The 23,738-nt window shown below is 40.7% G+C and overlaps 1 protein-coding gene across 1 annotated transcript in view; it reads right to left on the bottom strand.

Annotated features, from left to right (window-relative positions):
- ANO4 (anoctamin 4) overlaps nt 1-23,738 on the bottom strand; it is a 417,984-nt gene that overhangs the window by 198,668 nt on the left and 195,578 nt on the right. The window contains exon 4 of the mRNA XM_043882273.1: nt 21,474-21,665. Within this exon, the coding sequence (XP_043738208.1) occupies nt 21,474-21,665 (192 nt within the window). The remainder of the gene's footprint in view (nt 1-21,473; nt 21,666-23,738) is intronic.

A 23,738-nucleotide genomic window follows, 5' to 3' on the forward strand; every position in this document is an offset into this window, starting at 1 on the left:
AGTGTTCTTGCCTGGAGAATCCCAGGGACGGGGGAGCCTGGTGGGCTGCCGTCTATGGGGTCGCAGAGTCGGACACGACTGAAGTGACTTAGCAGCAGCAGCAGCAGTTCGGGGAATTTAGCTAAATTCTTACATGCTAAAGGAACTCCCCCTCAAAGCTTCAAATATGAGCTTCTCAATTAGCAAGTATGTTGATGCCTCTCCCGTCCCATTCCTGTCTATAGAAATTCCTTCCACTTTTAGGACCCATCCTGAATGTTCTATGTCTTAAGCCATTTCCCGATCCTAACAAGTAAATACCATTTCCCACTCACTAAACCCATGCAGTTATCTATATTTTATCTTTTTTACAGTACATGTTTTCCATAAAAAATTAGGTAAAGTATGTAGCACCGTGTAGACATAGACAAATCTGAGTTCCTAGGCCTCCCCGTCTAGATCTCCTCCTCATTTCTAGCACCTCTGACTGTACTGTGACACGATGGAGGCTTGGCACCAACTGCATCCACCTTCTCATCTCCTACAGGACTCAAGACAAGGCCTTGAACATATTAGTTGCTCAGTTAATGCTCTTTTACTACAATTTCACATGACTAGCAACAGTAGTAGATATAGACTAAGAAAATGTCCCAGTTTCCCTTTCTTGTCCACAACATTAACACCTCTTGAGAGTCATCTATAGATGACTATGAAAGGCATATTCTAAATCATACATTTGCTCTTTTCAGTAAAACCTTTTAAGTTTTTGTCAAATAATAAAGAAAACCTTCAAATACCAAATGGCTTAGAATGAAAATCAACAATAGACAATGCTATCCTTTTTTCAATCCCAATCCTATTCCCCGAGTCCAATCTCTTTTAAGAGTTTCTGTTTTTACTTCCTTTGGACCTCTCCATGGGTGTACTTGTTTCTTGATCAATTTTATACAGTTGACCCTAGAACTGCACAAGTACACTTATATGGCAATATTTTTTAACAGTAAATACTACAATATATAATAGTGGTTAAGTGGGATAGAAGTTTGAATCCATAGATGTGAAGGAATCTCAGATTGGGAGGTACAGTTATAAATTAATTATACACAGATTAACCACCACCACAACCCCATTATTTAAGGCTCAACTGTTGGTTACATAGTTTTCTGCTATGATAAAGACAATATAACTTATATTACTGCTGCTACCCTTGCCCCCACCCACCTGTTTACAAGTTATAATACTTTATCACCTGTGTTTACTGGCTTTAAATAAATTACTTAAAATTCAACTTCTTTGTTCAATCAAATAGAGGTGATCTTATATTTGCAACAAAAACAAAGTGATATAAAAAGCATATTCTTCTGGAGGACTCTAACATTGGAAACTCTAGATTTACATGTGGGGTATTCCACTGGTTCTGGAAAAACTTTCCATCTGTTTTTCTTCATTTATAGTGCTTACCAAATTCTATTTAGTGTACTATAAGCTAAAACACCTTCAAAAGGTGAAGAAGATGCTTCATTCATGCTATTGTAAAAAGACATACAAATCCCACTCTTTCATTATTAGTGTTGCTTAACTATAAATCTAGTGATACTGCAAGATCATTCTTTTACAGAAGAAAGCTAGGTTTTGTGTTATTTGAAATACATATATTGATTCATCCACATTTGTCACTATAAAAGCTAAATATGTTTCCTCTAATGATTAACACGGAGTAGTTTTAAGGACCCAACTCTGGACTAAATCATGAATGAAGAACATTAAGCTAACAGCGGGTGGATGTTTCTCAGGCCTAAAATGGAAATAATAATTCCATTGCTTCAGTTAGTAATGGCTGACCTTCAGCAAAATTACCTCTATGTTTCCCAGGATTGGCAAGACAGTGATCTCCTGAGTTATAAAAAATGCCTGTGCTAAGAGGGCCTAGAAACCAGAGCTGCAAAGCTCCAAATGGCAGGAATGATTTGTGCAGAAGTCTAGGCAGGGCTCCATGGGGGTCTTCCAATCTCCTAGAGGCTGAGGACTGTTGCTATGACAACAGGGACTCTTGCAGAGGAAGGGAAGAGAGAAACTCAGGATTAGGGGGGGTTATAGAATAGAAACCATGCCACTTTCAAAATCACTATAATGTTGCTTACTCTCTTAACTTGCACAATACATCTACAGAAGGGCTCGAGATGAATGTGCGAACAGAATGGCCTTGCAAGACAACAAACCTCAAGAGAGCCAGGGCTCTGTCCACCTTGGATATGGGTCTCTAATCTCTAGCTCTGGGAATTAAGTAAGCACAATAGAAGCTTACTATTAACTGTCTATCTACCACAACTAAGATCTTAGGTTGCGGTAGGGCTGACGTCATTGGTTATAGTTGTATGATCTTGAGTTAGTAGTTATTTAAATCTCTCCTAAATATAAAACTATTTTCTTAAATATAAAACTATTTGAAATAGCCTTGGGCAGAAGATGCAGTTCTAAATTTTATTAAAATACAATACTCTTCCCAGAAATAGTTTTCTTCGTGTAGCTTTTTTTCATTCACTTTGTGTGTTCAAATGGTTGTGAAAAGATCCTTCAGAAAATTCTCTCTAAATGTATTCATGCTCCTACTAAGTGGTATCTGACTCTCTGCGACCCCATGGGCTATAGCCCACGAGGCTCCTCTGTCCATGGAATTTTCCAGGTAAGAACACTGGTGTGGGTTTCTATTTCCTACTCCAGGGGATCTTCCCAACCCAGGGATCAAAGCCATGTCTCTTACGTCTCCTGCATTGGCAGGCAGATCCGTTATACCATTGTGCCACCTGGGAAGCAATAAATGCATTATATAGGTCAAAATATGTGCATATGTACCTCAGCAAAGGGGAAAAAGTGAACACTGCTAAGAGAAGAATTTGGCATATATTTTTAGAAAACAATTTTGTTACTCAGCAAATGATAGCAAGGAGCACAGATCCCAATGCCTACATTTCAAGGCTCAAAATAGCTTGTTTTCCTAAGCACCCCTCTATTTACTAAACTCACATCACACATTTAAAAAATACTTAAAGAGGATGTGATTCAAATGAAGGATGATTAGTGTTATTTCTAAGCCACCATTTAGAAAGACACCACATTTACCTTCAAGGCAGTAAGAAATGAGAGTTCCAGAGTAGCTGGTTTTTCTCCCACACATTCTCAAAACTGCATGGAAGATCTTATCTTTCAGTCACACCAAAAATCCATCTCACAAACAGAAAAATGAATATGTATTTTCACCCCAGCTTGAAATCTATTCAAGAAGAACATTCAGATTCCTCAGGCTCAATAAAGAAGTTTCAGGCATAATTCTCAATAAAATATTTGTTTCCAGATAAAGTGATGAGAAAATACTAAATTTCACATTCAACTATTTTCATCCTCAAGAAAAACCGTTGGCTCAGTGGGGAAAAAAACACTCCTAAGAAACTAAAGACAAAGGTTTTAGCTAAAGTCCATCGACGACTAATTTGTACTTGTGGTCAAGTAACTTCATTTCCTGAGCTACAGTAAAATAGGGCTAATTCTCCTCCCAGACTGCTGTGAGAACTCAGACAACAGAGTATTACCTAACAGAATGCGGTGGGATCATGATTATTATTGTGGTCAATATTAATCATATGATTATTCTTTCCTAATTTTTTTTCCTAAAGAATGAATTGAATTTTGACTTTCATTTTGGCAGAACAAGAAATAAGTCAACGAAGAGACAAATCTTTCTTGGCTGGCTTTTTTCAAATCTCTCCTTAACTTCTCTTCTTTTCTTCTTTTCCCCACAGCCTCTGGTACTGAAGTGAAACAGAATATGAAAAGTATTTGCTGAGTCGATTCTGTTCCCTAACTTGAGACCAGGTCTTGACATGAGAGCCAGAAAGTAATCTTTAAAACTCAGGGAAACAGGAAGGAGTTTCACAATATTGGAACTAGAAAAAGGGAAGATGAAATAAGAAAGGTCTAAGCAACTACACTCCAATAAAAATTGAATTTAAGAAAAAAGAAAGGTCTAATGTGAAAGTGAAGTCGCTCAGTTGTGTCCGACTCTTTGCAACCCCATGGACTGTAGCCTAACAGGCTCCTCTGTCCATGGGATTTTCCAGGCAAGAATACTGGAGTAGCTTGCCATTTCCTTCTCCAGGAGATCTTCCCAACCCAGGGATTGAACCCAGGTCTCCCGCATTGTAGGCAGACACTTTACCATCTGAGCCACCAGGGAAGCAACTACACTCCAACAAAAACTGAACTTAAGAAAAAGGAAAGGTCTAATGTAGAGTAGAACAAAAAAGATGATAGAAAGTGGACCATCACTGATATATTCAATAGAAAGAAACAATAACCTGTTAAGGTGACTATGTGTGTTTTCAATGGAATCCTATGGTCCCTTCCTTGTTACACTAGGGTGTGAATGATTACAGGGCTTTAAATTTAAATATCCCAAAGCTTTGTAATACAAACTTGCTAGAAATACTGCGACCAAGTTGACTGAAGAAGGTAATGAATGAATCAAACCACTGGAGTTGGAATCCTGCTCTGCCCCTTACTGGCTGCATGTTTTGGGGCAAGTTACTTAAACCTTCCCTGTGCCTTAGATACCCCAACCACAAAACAAGGATGACGGCATGAGGATATTAGAGGAATTAAATGGAATAGTGAATGCAAATAGCTGAACAGTTTTTGAGGTTGGGAATATGGTAGCGTGCATAATGATAGCTGTAATTATATTATTGTCAAACATTTAATACCCTTTGCATACAGAAAGTATCATAGTTATTCTAGCTCACTGAAAACAACAAAATCCTAAAGTTTCTCTCCTGTGAAATCAACCTGTACCAGCATTTAAATACCATATCTATATCAGGGGGAAATGATCATGTATAAAGGGGGGCAGAGCTGCCTAGCCTTTTCAGTTCAGTCACTCAGTCGTGTCCGACTCTTTGTGACCCCATGAACCACAGCATGCCAGGCCTCCCCGTCCATCACCAACTCCTAGAGTCTACCCAAACCCACATCCATTGAGTCAGTGATGCTAGACATTATTTTGGGAAGTAACAAAACATATTACCAAAACATCATTTTACCAACTCTAGAAGAGAATAAGGGGCAAATTCTGTGACTAATGGCATTTCTTTAGGATTCTATAATGGGCTTATCAGATAAAGGAAAAGCAATAGAAGAAGCATTTTAGATTTTACAAAGCTTCTAATTAATTCTATTTCACATGGCACAGTCATTATACTGGGATAACTTGATCCCACACTCACTAAGCTTTACAATTTCAAACTCAAAAATTCATAATCAATGCTTCAGTTGAGTCTTCTTGACCCTTACATGATAGTTCCAAGTCTGGTGCCATTTATGACTTTAATGATTTGCCCATAAAGGGGAATAGTATTCACTAATTATGAGTGGCTAAAAGATAAGGTCAAAATGAACTCAATACACAAGAGAAGTCTTTGAAACAATCAGAAGGAAAGACAAACCATATAAAGACAAGGTGGAGGTGAACAGTTGCTGTGTCAGTGCAGCATAAAGAGAAACCATCTAAATGTTGTCCTGGCACAAGTTAACTGGGAAACTGTCCCATGGTTCAAGAACCAAGTAAGAAATGATTCTGGGACATACTTTCAGACTTCTGAACTTTTTCTATGATGATGGTGACAACAAACATCGTCATTTGCTCCTGGCACCTTACTGTGCCAAGGATCATATCAAGAATTCTACGTGAATGGATTTATTTGACATAACAACGCTATATAGGGTTGCCAGATATAACACACAAAAATACAGGGTGGCCAGGTAATGTGAATTACAAATAAATTAGCATTTTTTTTTATCATAGGTGTGACCCATGCAATACTTGGGACATACTTACATCAAAAGGTATTTGTTATTTATCTGAAATTTAACTGTGAGTCCTGTGTTTCATCTGGCAACCCTAACACTGTGAGATATGTATGAATATTCTCTTTGTGCTGATGAGGAGACAGATTCAAAGAAATTAAGTTATTTGCCCAAGTCTGCAAAGCTATTAGGTAACATGTGAGTTTAAAACATCTAACAACAGAGCTTGCACTGATCACCAGTATAATGCACTATTACCACACTCTTCCCTATATCTGGATGGCCATCACCCCATCCTACTATAGAGGTCTTATTGACTTTCAAAGTCCAAAAATACTTCTTAAATCTTTCCCCTTGTTATGAATGTTACCACAATTTTATTTACATCTTTATTCTATCCCTTAATACAATGAATTCTATTATAGCAGATTAAGCACAGGTCCATGTATAATGGACATGCTTCCACATACACTTCCCTTTTGTAATGTCACTTCTATTTCATTTTAGGGAAATGTCATTCCCTTACTGTGTGGAGTCCAAGTGGGAGGAGAAATCAAGGGGTCCTATCTCCTGCTCAAGGGAGATGTGTCCTGTCCTATCCTTTGATCTCTCACCACTCTCTCCCCAACCAAGGGAAAGGCACATGGCCAGCAGGGATCTCTTCCAGGTCTTCTAAAACTGAGCCAAATGATGAAAACTAAGAAAAGTGGTAAGGGTTCATTTATTCCAGAAAGTCAAATAGTTCTTTTATTGGTATCTGTTCCTTTTCCCAAGGCTAGTTCTCCAGGCTTTCCATCCATATCCTTGAAATTTAAATTCCTTCTTTGCTTGAATTAAATAATTGGTTTTAATTGTTTATAACCAAAGAGCCCTGACTGATGGTCTCTTTGGACATGACTATGAGCTACCTAAGGTCCATGAGTAATAGAGTTCTACACCATTCCAGCCCCAAAGAGCTACCCTTCAAATAAATATTTGTTAGGACATGGTAGGCACTCAGAAATGCTTGTAAACTCAAAGAGGGATAAATGAACTGAAATTGTTCAGGGCTGATGGCATGGAAGATCTGTGAGATTTTCTTGTTCTTTTCATGCTTAACAACCAGTCTGAGTGGGCTTTTAGAAAGCACTTTGGGAATCAAGATTATTAACTTTGTAAAAATTAGATGGATGACTTAATAGGTTTCACCATGACTAAAATGCATGTGCTGCTTCTAAGATCTATGACTCACTGCAAATAAGAAATTCAGTTTGAGAGCTCTTCTATAATCTCCCAAAGAGAACTGTGATGCATTAGTAAAAAAGTACACTAAAAATAGAAGGATAGAATTGAAGTCATCATATGTATCTCAATAATATGAATTTTAAATACATATATTTTCAAAATCAGGTTTCTAACTATAATTTATTATGATTTTTCTTAATTATAATTCTGTGCTAAGGAAAGGCTTTATAGTTTCAACCAATAGCCAATGCCAGTAGGATTCAAGAATCTATGATAAAATTATGATAGATAAATGCAGTGACATGTTTTTAAGGTAAAAGTACTGACAAGATATGCTGATATTACACCATTAGGAAATACCTTAACAACATTTCTTCAAATGTTCATTACATTAATATCAGTAGAGGATGTCAAAGACTCTTTTCTGCCTCAATCAAACACAAACAGAATATTCTATACAATTCTGGGCAATGTATTTCCAAAGGTGCAACAATGAAATGAGACTTTTTCTAAGAGCAGAATGGGTAGGATGGCAAGAGAATGTGAAAACCATGTTGTCAAAGGAGCATCGAAAAAACTAGGAAATGCTTCAGTTCGAAAATTGCTCAAGATGAGTTTTCCATCAACTAAAAGGTCATCACTAAAAGAAATATAGATTTACTCTGTATAATTTCAGAATGAAAACCCATATCCAGTGAGTGGATTAGATTCCAAGTTTTGTGCAAGTGGGAGAGAAGTTCTGACCAGAGGGACCCAGAAAGGCTTTTAGGAGGAGGCGGAATTTGGGTTACATTTTGAGCAATGAGAAGGGCTTAAGAGAGATTTCATGGAGGTAGGGGCATTCCAAAAAGAGGGTGGAGCTTGAACAACGGCAGAAAAACGGGAGAGTAAAAGCCTATTGAGGCTTTTACTATTGAGAAATAGTGCAGAGATAAGGATAAAGTAGAACAAGGCAGGTCATGGAGTATATAAAAGATATTCCAAGAAAAACAGGGAGAGGTGAATTTGTAAAGGCTTCAAACAATTGGGCTCACAACACTGGCCTTTGTTCTAGACAAGCATAAAGATTTTTAAGTAGAGGAGGATTAAAAACTGAACTTCAGGGTGGAGAACTCCAGGGTGGTCTGGAAAAATAAGAGAGCCATTGAAGGCCCCAACATTCAAAACCGTTCCACTGGGCCTTCCAGAATTCTATTCCCACCTGTCTTTTCTCAGATTGCTCCCTTTATCTTCTTGCTCTAAGGAAAGGCTGCCTCCTCCCAGAGGTCACTGCTTTCCCTCGGCTCTTTCCTACAGTACTATTTTTCTCCCAGAGCCCTGACACCAAAGAATCTGGAGAAGGGAAGTATCTTCCTTGAGTACTCAACGCCACCTTTAGACCACTGTTCTTCCCTCTTCCCTAAACATCCCCAGCCTTGACTCTGAGGTTGTTTTATTATATCACCTTTTCTCCACCATCACTGCACCCACCTGCTGCCTTCCAGATCATGTTCCCTCATTTCCTGATGAGGCTAACTCCTGGCTTTTTGTCACTCTCCCCAAACTATTCAATTCCAATATCCATGCAGATGAGCTTTCTCAAACCCTTGCCTCTCATTCCCTGAGAATTATTTTCTCCACTGATCTTGCCCTCCATCATATTACACTAACTTCATACCCTAGCCTTGACCTCGCCATTACTAATAACAGCAATGCCCTCCTTAATATCAGTGCTCTGCATTCACTCTCTGATTACCCCTCTTATCTTTTCAGCTCTTCTTCCGCTAACTTAACCTCAACACCCCTTCAACCCCTCTCAGACCCCCAACAAATTGATCCTATCAATTATCCACTGAAACTCATGCCCCTGGGTGTCTTCACTCCCCTCTGTACCAAGCTTACATGATCAGTTGTTATCATTATTCTCTCTAGGGCACCTCTGGTTCCCCCTCTCTTTTCCCAATTCCTTGACAAAATCACAATCCTAAACTAAAGACAACTCGACATATGTTCGGCTCTTCCCTGGTGGCTCAGACGGTAAAAGCCTCTGCCTACAATGCAGGAGACCCGGGTTCGATCCCTGGGTTGGGAAGATCCCCTGGAGAAGGAAATGGCACCCCACTCCAGTACTCTTGCCTGGAAAATCCCATTGACGGAGGAGCCTGATAGGTTACAGTCCATGGGGTCACAAAAAGTCAGACACGACTGAGCAACTTCACTCACTCACTCACTCACATATGTTCTATGTTTTCACTCAAGTAGCTAAACAAGGTTAAAGGAAAACACACAACTATGGTAACTAGTCCTAGTTTAGTTTTGTGACCATGAACCTCAAATAGCCTTTTAGTGTGGGCTGGCAACCATATTCCACTGTCTACACCATCATACCACCCTCTCAATCCATCTCACTCCTTCCTCATTCTCAGCTATGACCTTCCTTCCCAGATTCCAGATAAAACTGAAACAGGGGAAAGTGAAAGTGGAAATGAAGTTGCTCAGTCGTGTCCGACTCTTTGCGACCCCCTGGACTGTAGCCCGCCAGGCTCCTCCGTCCATGGGATTTTCCAGGCAAGAGTACTGGACCGGGCTGCCATTTCCTTCCCCAGGGGATCTTCCCAACCCAGGGATCGAATCCAGGTCTCCTGCATCGCAGACAGGTGCTTTACCATCTAAGCCACCAGGGAAGCCCTGAAACAGGGGGAAAGAACTTCTCAGACCCTCCTCACATTCCAGCATCCACACACTCTCCCGTCCCATTTGTTATCACAGATAAACGCTGCCTGATTCTATTGTGCGAACAGCTCTCATTTCCCTCACTGCTGCTCACATCACAAATTCCCCCATCTCCCCAGTGCCATGAATGATCCACGGGAGATTGCTATTTTGAAAAGAAACTCTTTCGACCTCACTTCTCCCCCAGCTGCTGCCCTATTTCCTCATGATCCTTCACAGCAAAACTACTTTTAAAAAGCTGTATATATTCTCAGTATCCAATTCATATGTTTCCACTCTCTATGAAACCTACTTTAATCAGGGTTTCATCCCCACCACTTCACCAATTGCTCTTCTCAAAATCACCATCCATTTCCACTTTACTGAAATCAGAGGCCAATTCTCATTCCTCATCTTACTTTACTTTCAGCAAGATTTAACCTTGATAATCACTCCTATCTTCGTGTAAGACTTTCTTAATTTCCAAGACACATAATTTCTAGTTTATCTCCAGCCTTGCTGGCCAGCTTTCTTTTTCTTTCTCTGTCTTCTTTGCTGGTGGTTCATGTTGAGAGCTTTTCTATTGGGGTGCAACAGATTTCAGCCCTTAATCCTGTCCCCCTTCTCCATCTGGTCATCTCTTTTCCTACCAAGGCTTTAAACCCCAGTCTCTCAAACTCCAACTATGTTAATCCCACCATCCATGTGGTCTCTTCAGTTTCCCACAGACTTTTGATTTTGACCCCACTTCTGCCCTCAAATCCTAAATTCTGCTTCCCCTTCAGCTTTCTCCATATCAGTTGATACCAATCCCATTTACTCAGGTCAAAAACCATAAAGTTGTACTTCGCTCTCCTTTCTCTCTTATTCCACATTTAACCCATTGAAATTCTGTTGGTCCAACTTTAAAATACATCCAGTATCCAAATTCTCACCACCACTTCTGCTCCCCTTAGTAACAGCCATCACGTCTTGACTGGGTTGTTAATGGCGGCCTCCTATCTGACCTTCCCGCATTTACCCTATACCCCTGTAATCTATTCTCAAATAACAGCCAAAGTGATCCTGTTAAAAATATGTCCATTTACAGGATTCTTCTGTTCACAACCCTTCTAAGAGCTCCCATTTCACAGAGGGGTCCAAGTCCTTACACGCTCTGCAAGGCCCTGCTCCATCTGACCCCACTGAGCTGATGTGTGCGTCTCAGTCCAGGCTCAGGGGTCCAGTGCTTTTCCTCAGACTGCCAGACCCACTCCTGTCCTAGGGCCTGTCCGCTGGCTACCCCTGGGCTGGAATGAACCTGCCTATCGACATGGCTCTTGTGCCTTCTAGCCCTTGATGACACATCTTCTCCACAATGTGCCCTACACCTTGAGGACCACCTGATTACAACTGCAACATGCAACCCCACCACCTGCTACCCCTCCTTTTTCTTTTATCCATAATATTTATCGTCTTCCTAAACACTACTTACCATGTTTAGATATCGTCTATCTCCCCTGTATAGTATGTAAACTCTCTAAGAGCAGGGATCTCTGTTTCATTCACTCTCAGTACCTAAAGAGTGCCTGGCAACCAAACTGACCCTCAATAAGACATTTGCTGAAAGGTTGATAGAGCAATTAGAAAGCGATTGTGTCAATTATACTTTTAAAAAGCCAGGAAAAAATTTAAGGAACTCTATAGTCATAATCTGAAAACCAGCTAATGAAGGGTCAGTTCAGTTCTACCCTAAAAATTATTTATTGGAGATACAAAAATAAATATTGAAGAATCCATGACTTTAAAGATCTTATGGTGGAGAGATAGACCATTTCAAAATATTCAAGATTATGGAACAAAATCAGGGTATCCTAGAGAGACCAGAATGAGCAAGGGTGGAGAGACATGACTCAGCATCATGTGTCTGGAGAGCTGAAAGAAAGTAAGTCTGATCAGACCTCAAGGTCTGGTTGATGTGCCAACTTGGCTAGACCAGAGTTCCCAGTTTTCGGTGAACACCAATCCAAGATGCTGCTGTGAAGGTGATTTAAAGTCCATCAACAGTTACCTTCAAATAAGGGAGATTATCCCACAGTGAGGGAGGGGTGCTCATTCAATCAGGCAAAAGGTCTTAAAAGCAGAGCTGAGGCTTTCCTAGAGAAGAAATTGTACCTGTGGACAGCAGCCTCTGCCGTGCTCATGGCTTCCAGTCTGCCCTGCCTAACAGCCTGTCCTATGGATTTCAGACCTGCTTAGACAGCCCTCATAATCATGTAAGTCGATTTTTAGTAAAACTCTAAAGTTTTCTGGCTCTGCTTTTCTGGTTGAACCTTGGCTGATACATTAGAGTGTAAAGTTTAAGACAGAAAGGTGGGGGGAGGAGCCAAGATGGCAGAGGACTAGGATGGGGAGACTACTTTCTCCCCTACAAATTCATTGAAAGAACAACTGAACGCAGAGCAAACTTCACAAAACAACTTCTGATCACTAGTTGAGGACATCAGGCGCCCAGAAAAGCAGCCCATTGTCTTCTAAAAGAGATAGGACAAAATATAAAAGATAAAAAGACAGACAAAAGAGCTAGGGATGGAGACCTGTCCCAGGAAGGGCGTCTTAATAGAGGAAGTTTCCAAACACCAGGAAACCCTCGCACTGGCGGGTCTGGGGGAAGTTTTCAAATCTTGGAGGGCAACCTAACTGGGAGGAAAAATAAATAAAACCCACAGATTCCGTGCCTAAAAGCAACTCCCAGCAGAAAAGTACCCCAGACGCCCACATCCGCCACCAGCAAGTGGGGGCAGAAGGAAGAGGAGCGGGCAGCATTGCTTAGGGTAAGGACCGGGCCTGAGTGCCCTGAGGGCAATCGAAGGGAGCTTTTGTGAGTTACCAACTTAAACTGTGGGATAGCAAGAGAGAGAGAGAAAATTAACCGGCCTGAACACACTGCCAGCCATTCGCAGAACAAAGGGACCAAGCAAGTCCAGAGGAGCTAGCTGGCTGCAGACCGGCCCAGCCCCGCCGGAGGCAGGAGGCACGGGGGAGGGGAAAGGGGCAAACTCAGCGCAAAGACAGCATCGCCTACCACACTGCAAACAGGCCTCCAGTTTCTAACCAAAGACTTCCTGAGATTCTGGATGGTCGACATCCGCTGGGGGGGTCGACATCCGCTGGGAGGGTCGCGGCTAAACACTAGGCACACGCACCCGACCGGCGCGGGCAGAAATTTGAGGCTGGGGCCGCGGAGGGGAGAAGGTGCACCGCACCCGGGGAGAGTGCGCCCGTCAAGCTCCTGGCTGCCTGAGCTGCTCGGCCGGGGAAGGCACAAAATGCAGGCGCAACCGAGTCCGCACTTTTGTGGAACACCCGAGGGCTGGAACCGCGCGCAGCGCAGGGCACACTCCATGTAGAGCAGCCGGGAGCCTGAGCAGCGTAGACGGGGAAAGCAGCGCCCCTCCCTCCCCGCAGCGCGAGGGAACCAGCGAACCTGAACAAGAGTCCACCTCCGCCCGCCTGTGTCAGGGCAGAAATTAGCCACTGAAGAGACCGGCAAACAGAAGCCAAATAAACTAAGGGAACCGCGTCAGAAGGGACCGGTGCAACAGATTAAAATCCCTATAGATAACACCGACTACATGGGAAGGGGCCTGTAGATATCGAGAAGTGTAAGCTGGAACGAGGAGCTATCTGAAACTGAGCCGAACCCACACTGACCGCAACAGCATCAGAGAAATTCCTAGACATATTTTTACCTTTTTTTTCCCCTTTTTTATCTTTTATTTTCTTTTAAAATCCCTATTACTCCCCAATTACTCCTTAACTTTCATTTTCATATATTTTTATGATTTTTTTAATTAGGAAAAAGATTTTTTTGTTTTATTTTTTCTTTTTCTCTTATTTTCTTTTAAAGTCCTCTATTACTCCTCTACTACTCCTTAACTGTCATTTTCATTTCACTATAACCTTGAAAAAAAAAAAGAGAAGCCCTATTTTTAAACCAAACTTCATATATATCTCTAAAATATTTTGTGTTTTTGTTTTTGTTTCCAATATTGTATTTTTAAGAGTCTAACCTCTACTCTAGATTTTTAATCTTTGTTTTTCAGTATGTGATATAAATTTTGGACATATAAGAATCCAATATTCAGTTCCCATTCTTATTCAGGAGTGTGTTGATTACTCTCTCCCACTTTTGACTCTCTGTTTTCTACCTCAGAACACCTCTATTTCTTCCTTTCCCCTTCTCTTCCCAATCCAATTCTGTGAATCTTTGTGGGTGTCTGGGCTACGGAGAACACTCTGGGAACAGAGAACTGCGTAGATCTGTCTCTCTCCTCTTGAGTCCCCCTTTTTCTCCTCCTGCCCATCTGTGTGTCCTTCCTCCCTCTCCTCTTCTTCATGTAACTCTGTGAACCTCTCTGGGTGTCCCTCACGGTGGAGAATCTTTTCACCATTAATCTAGAAGTTTTATTATCAGTGCTGTATAGTTGGAGAAGTCTTGAGACTACTGGAAGAATAAAACTGAAATCCAGAGGCAGGAGACTTAAGCCCAAAACCTGAGAACACCAGAAAACTCCTGACTACATGGAACTTTAAGTAATAAGAGACCATCCAAAAGCCTCCTTACCTACACTGAAACCAACCACCACCCAAAAGCCAGCAAGTTTCAGAGCAAAACATACCATGCAAATTCTCCAGCAATGCAGGAACATAGCCCTGAGCGTCAACATACAGGCTGCCCAAAGTCACACCTAACACATAGACCCATCTCAAAACTCATCACTGGGCACTCCATTGCAGAGAGAAGAAATCCAGTTCCACGCACCAGAACACCGACACAAGCTTCCCTAACCAGGAAACCTTGACAAGTCAGCCGTCCAACCCCACCCACTGGGTGAAACCTCCACAATAAAAAGGAATCACAGACCTCCAGAATACAGAAAGTCCACTCCAGACACAGCAATCTAAACAAGATGAAAAGGCAGAGAAATACCCAACAGGTAAAGGAACATGAAAAATGCCCACCAAGTCAAACAAAAGAGGAGGAGATAGGGAATCTATCTGAAAAAGAATTTAGAATAATGATAATAAAAATTATCCAAAATCTTGAAAACAAAATGGAGTTACAGATAAATAGCCTGGAGACAAAGATTGAAAAGATACAAGAATTGTTTAATAAAGACCTAGAAGAAATAAAAAAGAGTCAATTAAAAATGAATAATGCAATGAATGAGATCAAAAACACTCTGGAGGGAACCAAGAGTAGAATAACGGAGACAGAAGATAGGATAAGTGAGGTAGAAGATAAAATGGTAGAAATCAATGAAGCAGAGAGGAAAAAAAAAAAAGAATCAAAAGAAATGAGGACAACTTCAGGGACCTCTGGGACAATGTGAAACGCCCCAACATTCGAATCATAGGAGTCCCAGAAGAAGAAGACAAAAAGAAAGGCCATGAGAAAATGCTTGAGGAGATAATAGCTGAAAACTTCCCTAAAATGGGGAAGGAAATAGCCACCCAAGTCCAAGAAACCCAGAGAGTCCCAAACAGGATAAACCCAAGGCGAAACACCCCAAGACACATATTAATCAAATTAACAAAGATCAAACACAAAGAACAAATATTAAAAGCAGCAAGGGAGAAACAACAAATAACACACAAAGGATTCCCATAAGGATAACAGCTGATCTATCAATAGAAACCCTCCAGGCCAGAAGGGAATGGCAGGACATACTCAAAGTAATGAAAGAGAATAACCTACAACCTAGATTATTGTACCCAGCAAGGATCTCATTCAGATATGAAGGAGAATTCAAAAGCTTTACAGACAAGCAAAAGCTGAGAGAATTCAGCACCACCAAACCAACTCTTCAACAAATGCTAAAGGATCTTCTCTAGACAGGAAACGCAGAAAGTTTATATAAACGTGAACCCAAAACAACAACAAAGTAAATGGCAATGGAACCATACCTATCAATAATTACCTTAAATGTAAATGGGTTGAATGCCCCAACCAAAAGACAAAGACTGGCTGAATGGATACAAAAACAAGACCTCTATATATGCTGTCTACAAGAGACCCACCTCAAAACAAGGGACACATACAGGCTAAAAGTGAAGGGCTGGAAAAAAATATTTCATGCAAATGGAGAACAAAAGAAAGCAGGAGTCACAATACTCATATCAGATAAAATAGACTTTCAAATAAAGGCTGTGAAAAGAGACAAAGAAGGACACTACATAATGATCAAAGGATCAATCCAAGAAGAAGATATAACTATTATAAATATATATGTACCCAACATAGGAGCACCGCAATATGTAAGGCAAATGCTAACGAGTATGAAAGAGGAAATTAATAGTAACACAATAATAGTGGGAGACTTTAATACCCCACTCACAACTATGGATAGATCAACTAAACAGAAAATTAACAAGGAAACACAAACTTTATATGACACAATGGACCAGCTAGACCTAACTGATATCTATAGGACATTTCACCCCAAAACAATCAACTTCACCTTTTTCTCAAGTGCACACGGAACCTTCTCCAGAATAGATCACATCCTGGGCCATAAATCTAGTCTTGGTAAATTCAAAAAAATTGAAATCATTCCAGCCATCTTTTCTGACCACAGTGCAGTAAGATTAGATCTCAATTACAGGAAAAAAATTGTTAAAAATTCAAACATATGGAGGCTAAATAACACGCTTCTGAATAACCAACAAATCATAGAAGAAATCAAAAAAGAAATCAAAATATGCATAGAAATGAATGAAAATGAAAACACAACAACCCAAAACCTATGGGACACTGTAAAAGCAGTGCTAAGGGGAAGTTTCATAGCATTACAGGCTTACCTCAAGAAACAAGAAAAAAGTCAAATAAATAACCTAACTCTACACCTAAAGCAACTAGAAAAGGAAGAAATGAAGAACCCCAGGATTAGTAGAAGGAAAGAAATCTTAAAAATTAGGGCAGAAATAAATGCAAAAGAAACTAAAGAGACCATAGCAAAAATCAACAAAGCTAAAAGCTGGTATTTTGAAAAAATAAACAAAATTGACAAACCATTAGCAAGACTCATTAAGAAACAAAGAGAGAAGAACCAAATTAACAAAATTAGAAATGAAAATGGAGAGATCACAACAGACAACACTGAAATACAAAGGATCATAAGAGACTACTACCAGCAGCTCTATGCCAATAAAATGGACAACTTGGAAGAACTGGACAAATTCTTAGAAAAGTATAACTTTCCAAAACTGAACCAGGAAGAAATAGAAAATCTTAACAGACGCATCACAAGCAAGGAAATCGAAACTGTAATCAGAAACCTTCCAGCAAACAAAAGCCCAGGACCAGATGGCTTCACAGCTGAATACTAAGAAAAATTTAGAGAAGAGCTAACACCTATCTTACTCAAACTCTTCCAGAAAATTTCAGAAGAAGGTAAACTTCCAAACTCATTCTATGAGGCCACCATCACCCTAATTCCAAAACCAGACAAAGATGCCACAAAAAACCAAAACTACAGGCCAATATCACTGATGAACATAAATGCAAAAATCCTTAACAAAATTCTAGCAAACAGAATCCAACAACATATTTAAAATATCATACACCATGACCAAATGGGCTTTATCCCAGGAATGCAAGGACTCTTTAATATCCGCAAATCAATCAATGTAATACACCACATTAACAAATTGAAAGATAAAAACCATATGATTATCTCAATAGATGCAGAGAAATCCTTTGACAAAATTCAACATCCTTTTATGATTAAAACTCTCCAGAAAGCAGGAATAGAAGGAACATATCTCAACATAATAAAAGCTATATATGACAAACCCACAGCAAGCATTACCCTCAATGGTGAAAAACTGAAAGCATTTCCCCTAAAATCAAGAACAAGACAAGGGTGCCCACTCTCACCACTACTATTCAACATAGTTTTGGAAGTTTTGGCCACAGCAATCAGAGCAGAAAAAGAAGTAAAAGGAATCCAGATAGGAAAAGAAGAATTGAAACTCTTGCTGTTTGCAGATGACATGATCCTCTACATAGAAAACCCTAAAGACTCTACCAGAAAATTACTAGAGCTAATCAACGAATATAGTAAAGTCACAGGATATAAAATTAACACACAGAAATCCCTTGCATTCCTATACACTAACAATGAGAAAACAGAAAGAGAAATTAAGGAAACAAGATCAGTCACCATTACAACAGAAAGAATAAAATACTTAGGAGTATATCTACCTAAAGAAACAAAAGACCTATACAAAGAAAACTATATAACACTGATGAAAGAAATCAAAGAAGACACAAACAGATGGAGAAACATACCGTGTTCATGGATTGGAAGAATCAATATTGTCAAAATGGCTATACTACCCCAAAGCAATCTATAGATTCAATGCAATCCTTATCAAGCTACCAATGGTATTTTTCACAGAACTAGAACAAATAATTTCACAATTTGTATGGAAATACAAAAAACCTCGAATAGCCAAAGTAATCTTGAGAAAGAAGAATGGAACTGGAGGAATCAACCTGCCTGACTTCAGACTATACTACAAAGCCACAGTCATCAAGACAGTATGGTACTGGCACAAAGACAGAAATATAGATCAATGGAACAGAATAGAAAGTCCAGAGATAAATCCACGAACCTATGGACACCTTATCTTTGACAAAGGAGGCAAGGATATACAATGGAAAAAAGACAACCTCTTTAACAAGTGGTGCTGGGAAAACTGGTCAACCACTTGTAAAAGAATGAAACTAGAACACCTTCTAACACCATACACAAAAATAAACTCAAAATGGATTAAAGATCTAAATGTAAGACCAGAAACTATAAAACTCCTAGAGGAGAACATAGGCAAAACACTCTCTGACATAAATCACAGCAGGATCCTCTATGACCCACCTCCCAGAATAATGGAAATAAAAGCAAAAATAAACAAATGGGACCTAATGAAACTTAAAAGCTTTTGCACAGCAAAGGAAACTATAAGCAAGGTGAAAAGACAGCTCTCAGATTGGGAGAAAATAACAGCAAACGAAGCATAGACAAAGGATTAATCTCAAAAATATAGAAGCAACTCCTGCAGCTCAATTCCAGAAAAATAAATGACCCAATCAAAAAATGGGCTAAAAATCTAAACAGACATTTCTCCAAAGAAGACATACAGATGGCTAACAAACACATGAAAAGATGCTCAACATCCCTCATTATCAGAGAAATGCAAATCAAAACCACAATGAGGTACCATTACACGCCAGTCAGGATGGCTGCTATCCAAAAGTCTACAAGCAATAAATGCTGGAGAGGGTGTGGAGAAAAGGGAACCCTCTTACACTGTTGGTGGGAATGCAAACTAGTACAGCCACTATGGAGAACAGTGTGGAGATTTCTTAAAAAACTGGAAATAGAACTGCCATATGACCCAGCAATCCCACTTCTGGGCATACACACGGAGGAAACCAGATCTGAAAGAGACACGTGCACCCCAATGTTCATCGCAGCACTGTTTATAATAGCCAGGACCTGGAAGCAACCTAGATGCCCATCAGCAGACAAATGGATAAGGAAGCTGTGGTACATATACACCATGGAATATTACTCAGCCATTAAAAAGAATTCATTTGAACCAGTTCTAATGAGATGGATGAAACTGGAGCCCATTATACAGAGTGAAGTAAGCCAGAAAGATAAAGAACATTACAGTATACTAACACATATATATGGAATGTAGAAAGATGGTAATGATAACCCTATATGCAAAACAGAAAAAGAGACACAGATGTACAGAACAGACTTTTGGACTCTGTGGAAGAAGGCGAGGGTGAGATGTTTCGAGAGAACAGCATTGAAACATGTATATTATCTATGGTGAAACAGATCACCAGCCCAGGTTGGATGCATGAGACAAGTGTTTGGGCTTGGTGCACTGGGAAGACCCAGAGGGATCGGGTGGAGAGGGAGGTGGGAGGGGGGATCGGGATGGGGAATACATGTAAATTCATGGCTGATTCATGTCAATGTATGACAAAACCCACTACAATATTATACAGTAATTAGCCTCCAACTAATAAAAATAAATGGAAAAAAAAAGACAGAAAGGAGCAAAAAAGGATGGGAAGCACTAGGGCCTGGATTATGGTGGGCATTTGTTCCTAACATACTAAGAGGGTTGGCCTTTACCCTGGAATGAGTAGGACAAGCAAGATGAATGGCATGGTCACGGGTGAAGATGAGTCATTCTGCATTTGGTGTGAAGCATGTACTGTGACAAGAGGCAAGAAGACAAGAGTGATGCTAGAGGCTGGGAAACCATCAGAGTTACCTGTGAGAGAAGTGATGGGAGAATGGAGAAAGCAGGTCACCATGGAAGTCAGGGAATATGCTTTGGGAAGAAGTGGTGGTCCACTCTGGTTGGGTGCATCAGAAGAGTCTGCCACCCACCAAACTGTGGTGAAAGTGGGTCAATAAGAAGAGCCATGATGGTGTGGATGAGGCAGAAACCAGGCTGCACTGGGTTGACAAGTGCTAGGAAGCCGAGCCAACAAAGGTAGGTCACCCTTTCAGAAATCTGGCTTTGGAGGGACCAGAAGTGGCGAAAGTGAGAAAAGGTTGCAGTGTCAAATGAAGATGATTAAAATGAGAAGCTTCAGCTGTCTTCACAAACTGAGGGGAACGATCAAGGTCCAAGAGAGGAGGGTGGTCAAGGCCACTGGTGAAGGACACAGGTGAAAGCTCAGTCAGGACAGTGGGAAGACCGTCACCTCCTGACAACCAGAGGAGAGAAGTGAAGGATGGGCGTAGACAGAGCTATATTTGGAGATGCAGGGACCTGTAGTCTCAGGCCCAGTGGCCTGTGGGTTTCTTAATGAGGGTAGGAAGCCAGGGTATCAGCTGAGAGAAAGAAGATGACATGGCAAGAGAAGGCAACGACTTCAGCTGAGGCTGGCTGGCCACCTGAAGCACATTACACACAGGAGTCAGGACTGGGGGAGACTTAAAATGCATGACCTTGGAATTTCCTCACAATGTGCTATTTCCATGAGTCAGAAATAGTGTTCACTTGTTTTTCCTCAGTTTTCAAAACAAAGCCTGGCATATAGCAGGCACTGAAGAAATGTGTTGAATGAATGAATGAATACTTAAATGAGCCTTTCACCCAAATACTTGAGGTTGTGAATACCAACTTTGATATAGACTCATTTTATCATTTTTAAGAGATCACAGGTACTTCCCAGGGCCTTGAAAATTCACATGACTCTAGTTGTCTCCCTTCACCTGAGAAAGAAACATGGACGAGTCAAGCCACATAACTGAGGCTTCAAAGTGGGCATTTTCACCATGACATTTCCCCTGGGCTGAATTAGAGCAGAATATCAAGAAACTGGCCAAATCTCTGTCTTGTTTTATTCTACAGTAACCTTTTCTGAACTGAGCAAGTCTATTCAGTGGAATTTTCATTTAGATTCTACCACAGTAAGTGGAATGTTGCCTTAACCTTTTCTGATACCTCAAGCCCTCTTCCCTCCTATTGGTCCTGGGGACATTTACCACTGATGGAAGTGAAAAGAAGGGGGAAAAAAACCCAAGACTCTTTTAAAAAGTAAGCTTAACTGGAAGCGTGGTAGAATTAGATGACAAAAATATAGCACAGGCAGTCAGGTTGCTGCTAACCCAGGTCCCTGTTGACCCTTCCCCATGCATTACCTGGGTGGAAGACTCTGGTTCTCCCATTAGTGACTCCAGAAGAGCTCGTCTCCATTTTTACTGACCTTCTGCCTGGTGGAAGTGAGGAATGCCTGACCACGGGCAGGCGGCGTGACCCTGGGCGGCTTGCCACACTTCGCCGTTGGTGGATTTGCAAACGCTTTTCAGCCCCATGAATAGATAAACTTAAACCTGGAATGAGAAATAGCACCGTGATATCAAAGAAGTCGGTTCAGAATAGCTAAAACACCAAATTATTTTCTGGCATAAAATCCAGAAAGCATTCAGTAACTGTTTCACATTCTTAAGGGATGGTAGTAATACTAAAATTATGGTAGTGACTGATTTTCACATCACATAAATAACTGAATGTTGTTTCAGTCAAAAATGGACATCATCAGTTATTGTGACAAGAGTTTTATACACAGATCCAATAAAGTTAAATATTAGAATTATTCCCGAGTCCTAAAAAACATGCATATAATTGCCATGCTGTTGTCAGGGGCAATGAGGATTAGAAATTGTTGTGATATCCGGAATTTCAATAAAAATCAAAGAATTTTTTCAAAGCATTCATGTATAAGTCAGAATACAGACTGAACTCAGATTTATACCTCTGATAACCTTAGAATGATATACATATTTAGAGCTATTTTATCTGGGAAATTTTCAGACACACTAAAAGTCAAAGGAATAGTATGATGGACCCCATGCACATACCATCCAGTTTCAACAAATAAAGATCTTTCCAAAAGGCTGAGAAAACTTTCCAATCTTCACCTATTTCACTCCCTTTGTTGTTGGTTTGCTTTTTAGGTGCCAGAGTAGTTTGAAACAAATCCCAGACTTCATGTCAATTTCATCAAGAATAATACTGGATTACATTAATTTACATCAATTATATTGATATGGATTATGTCTGCTGATACATATAAACTATATTTTAAAATTCTGAGCAATCTGGGATATAACAGAGGTATGCAGAGTTATTTTTAAATTTCTCCAAGGAGGAGAGGAGGATATAACCTGGGCCAATTTGTAAATTCTAATGAATTTTAAGAAAGGATGACTCAAATCAGAATGAGGTTTAGTCAGCCAAGGGAAAAACAATAACAATGTGGAAAAAAAAAATTGCACAAAACATGTAAGGGAGACAAACCTGGGCAGTGCCCATCCAGGCAACAGCCCCAAAGTTCAAGATTTCCAAGTGCACAGGTAGACAGCACCGACACACACATTTTCTCTCCTTTATCCACTTCACTGCCCTCACTCTGACAATGCTCACAGACAAACTTCAGATTAGGATTTGGCTTCCAGGGCAGGGAGACAGCCATCACACGAGTGTTCCCATCTCCCGGGAAGACAGGGTCCCCAGTGCAGATTAACAGCTGGTATTCTGGATGTCCATTCATCTACCTCCTCACGAACAGGATACTCTGCCCCATGAACTGTAACTCAGCCTGCAATGCTGGGAGGCTGAACCTTGCCGTTGGGAGATTCACCCTGGTAAAGCCTGCCATGCAGGGTGGCCCCTCGGGAGACAGCCTGGCAGCCTTCCCCTCCCACTGCATGCCCTGCTCTGATGCGCAGCTGCCTGGGCAAGTGTGAGCCTTCCTCTGAGCAGGACTATCACCACAGCAGAAGCCTGGCATCCTTCCTCCCTGCCAGGCTCCCTCCCACCGTGATATGCTCCACATTTCCAAAGAGGTGCAAGACAAATGTCTGCAGACCCATAAAGACTCCAGAAGAGAGACTCCCCTGGTGGTCCAGTGGCTAAGACTCTGCGCTCCCAGTGCAGGGGCCCCAGGTTCCACCCCTGGTTGAGGGAGTAGATCAGCATGAAGCAACTGAAAGATTCTACACACCGTAACAAAGACTCAAGATCCCACATGCCACAACTAAGAACCAGAGCAGCCAAATAAATACATTTGTTAAAATAAATATTAAAAAAAGACTCCAGAAGAACGCAGATAGATTTTCAGGTGACAGATGAAGGGGCTGGGAGAGATGCTTTAAGTCAACACCAGACAGTACACAACAGTCTCAGTCTGCAATAGATGGCTCTCCCAAGACCGTATTTTCTTGTCCCTTTTCCAAAGATTATTGGGCTGAAGAAACCAGAATGGTGAGTCAGCATGGCACTTCTAGCTTTTACCTAACAACCCCTCAAGGAAACACAAAATGACAGAAATGCAAAGAAAAATTACACAGTGGAAATAAACAGCACAGGTACTTGAAACTGTTAAATTCCTGATTTAAAAATCT

The sequence above is a fragment of the Cervus elaphus genome, chromosome 22 (assembly GCF_910594005.1).
Source record: "Cervus elaphus chromosome 22, mCerEla1.1, whole genome shotgun sequence".
Lineage (NCBI taxonomy): Eukaryota > Metazoa > Chordata > Mammalia > Artiodactyla > Cervidae > Cervus > Cervus elaphus.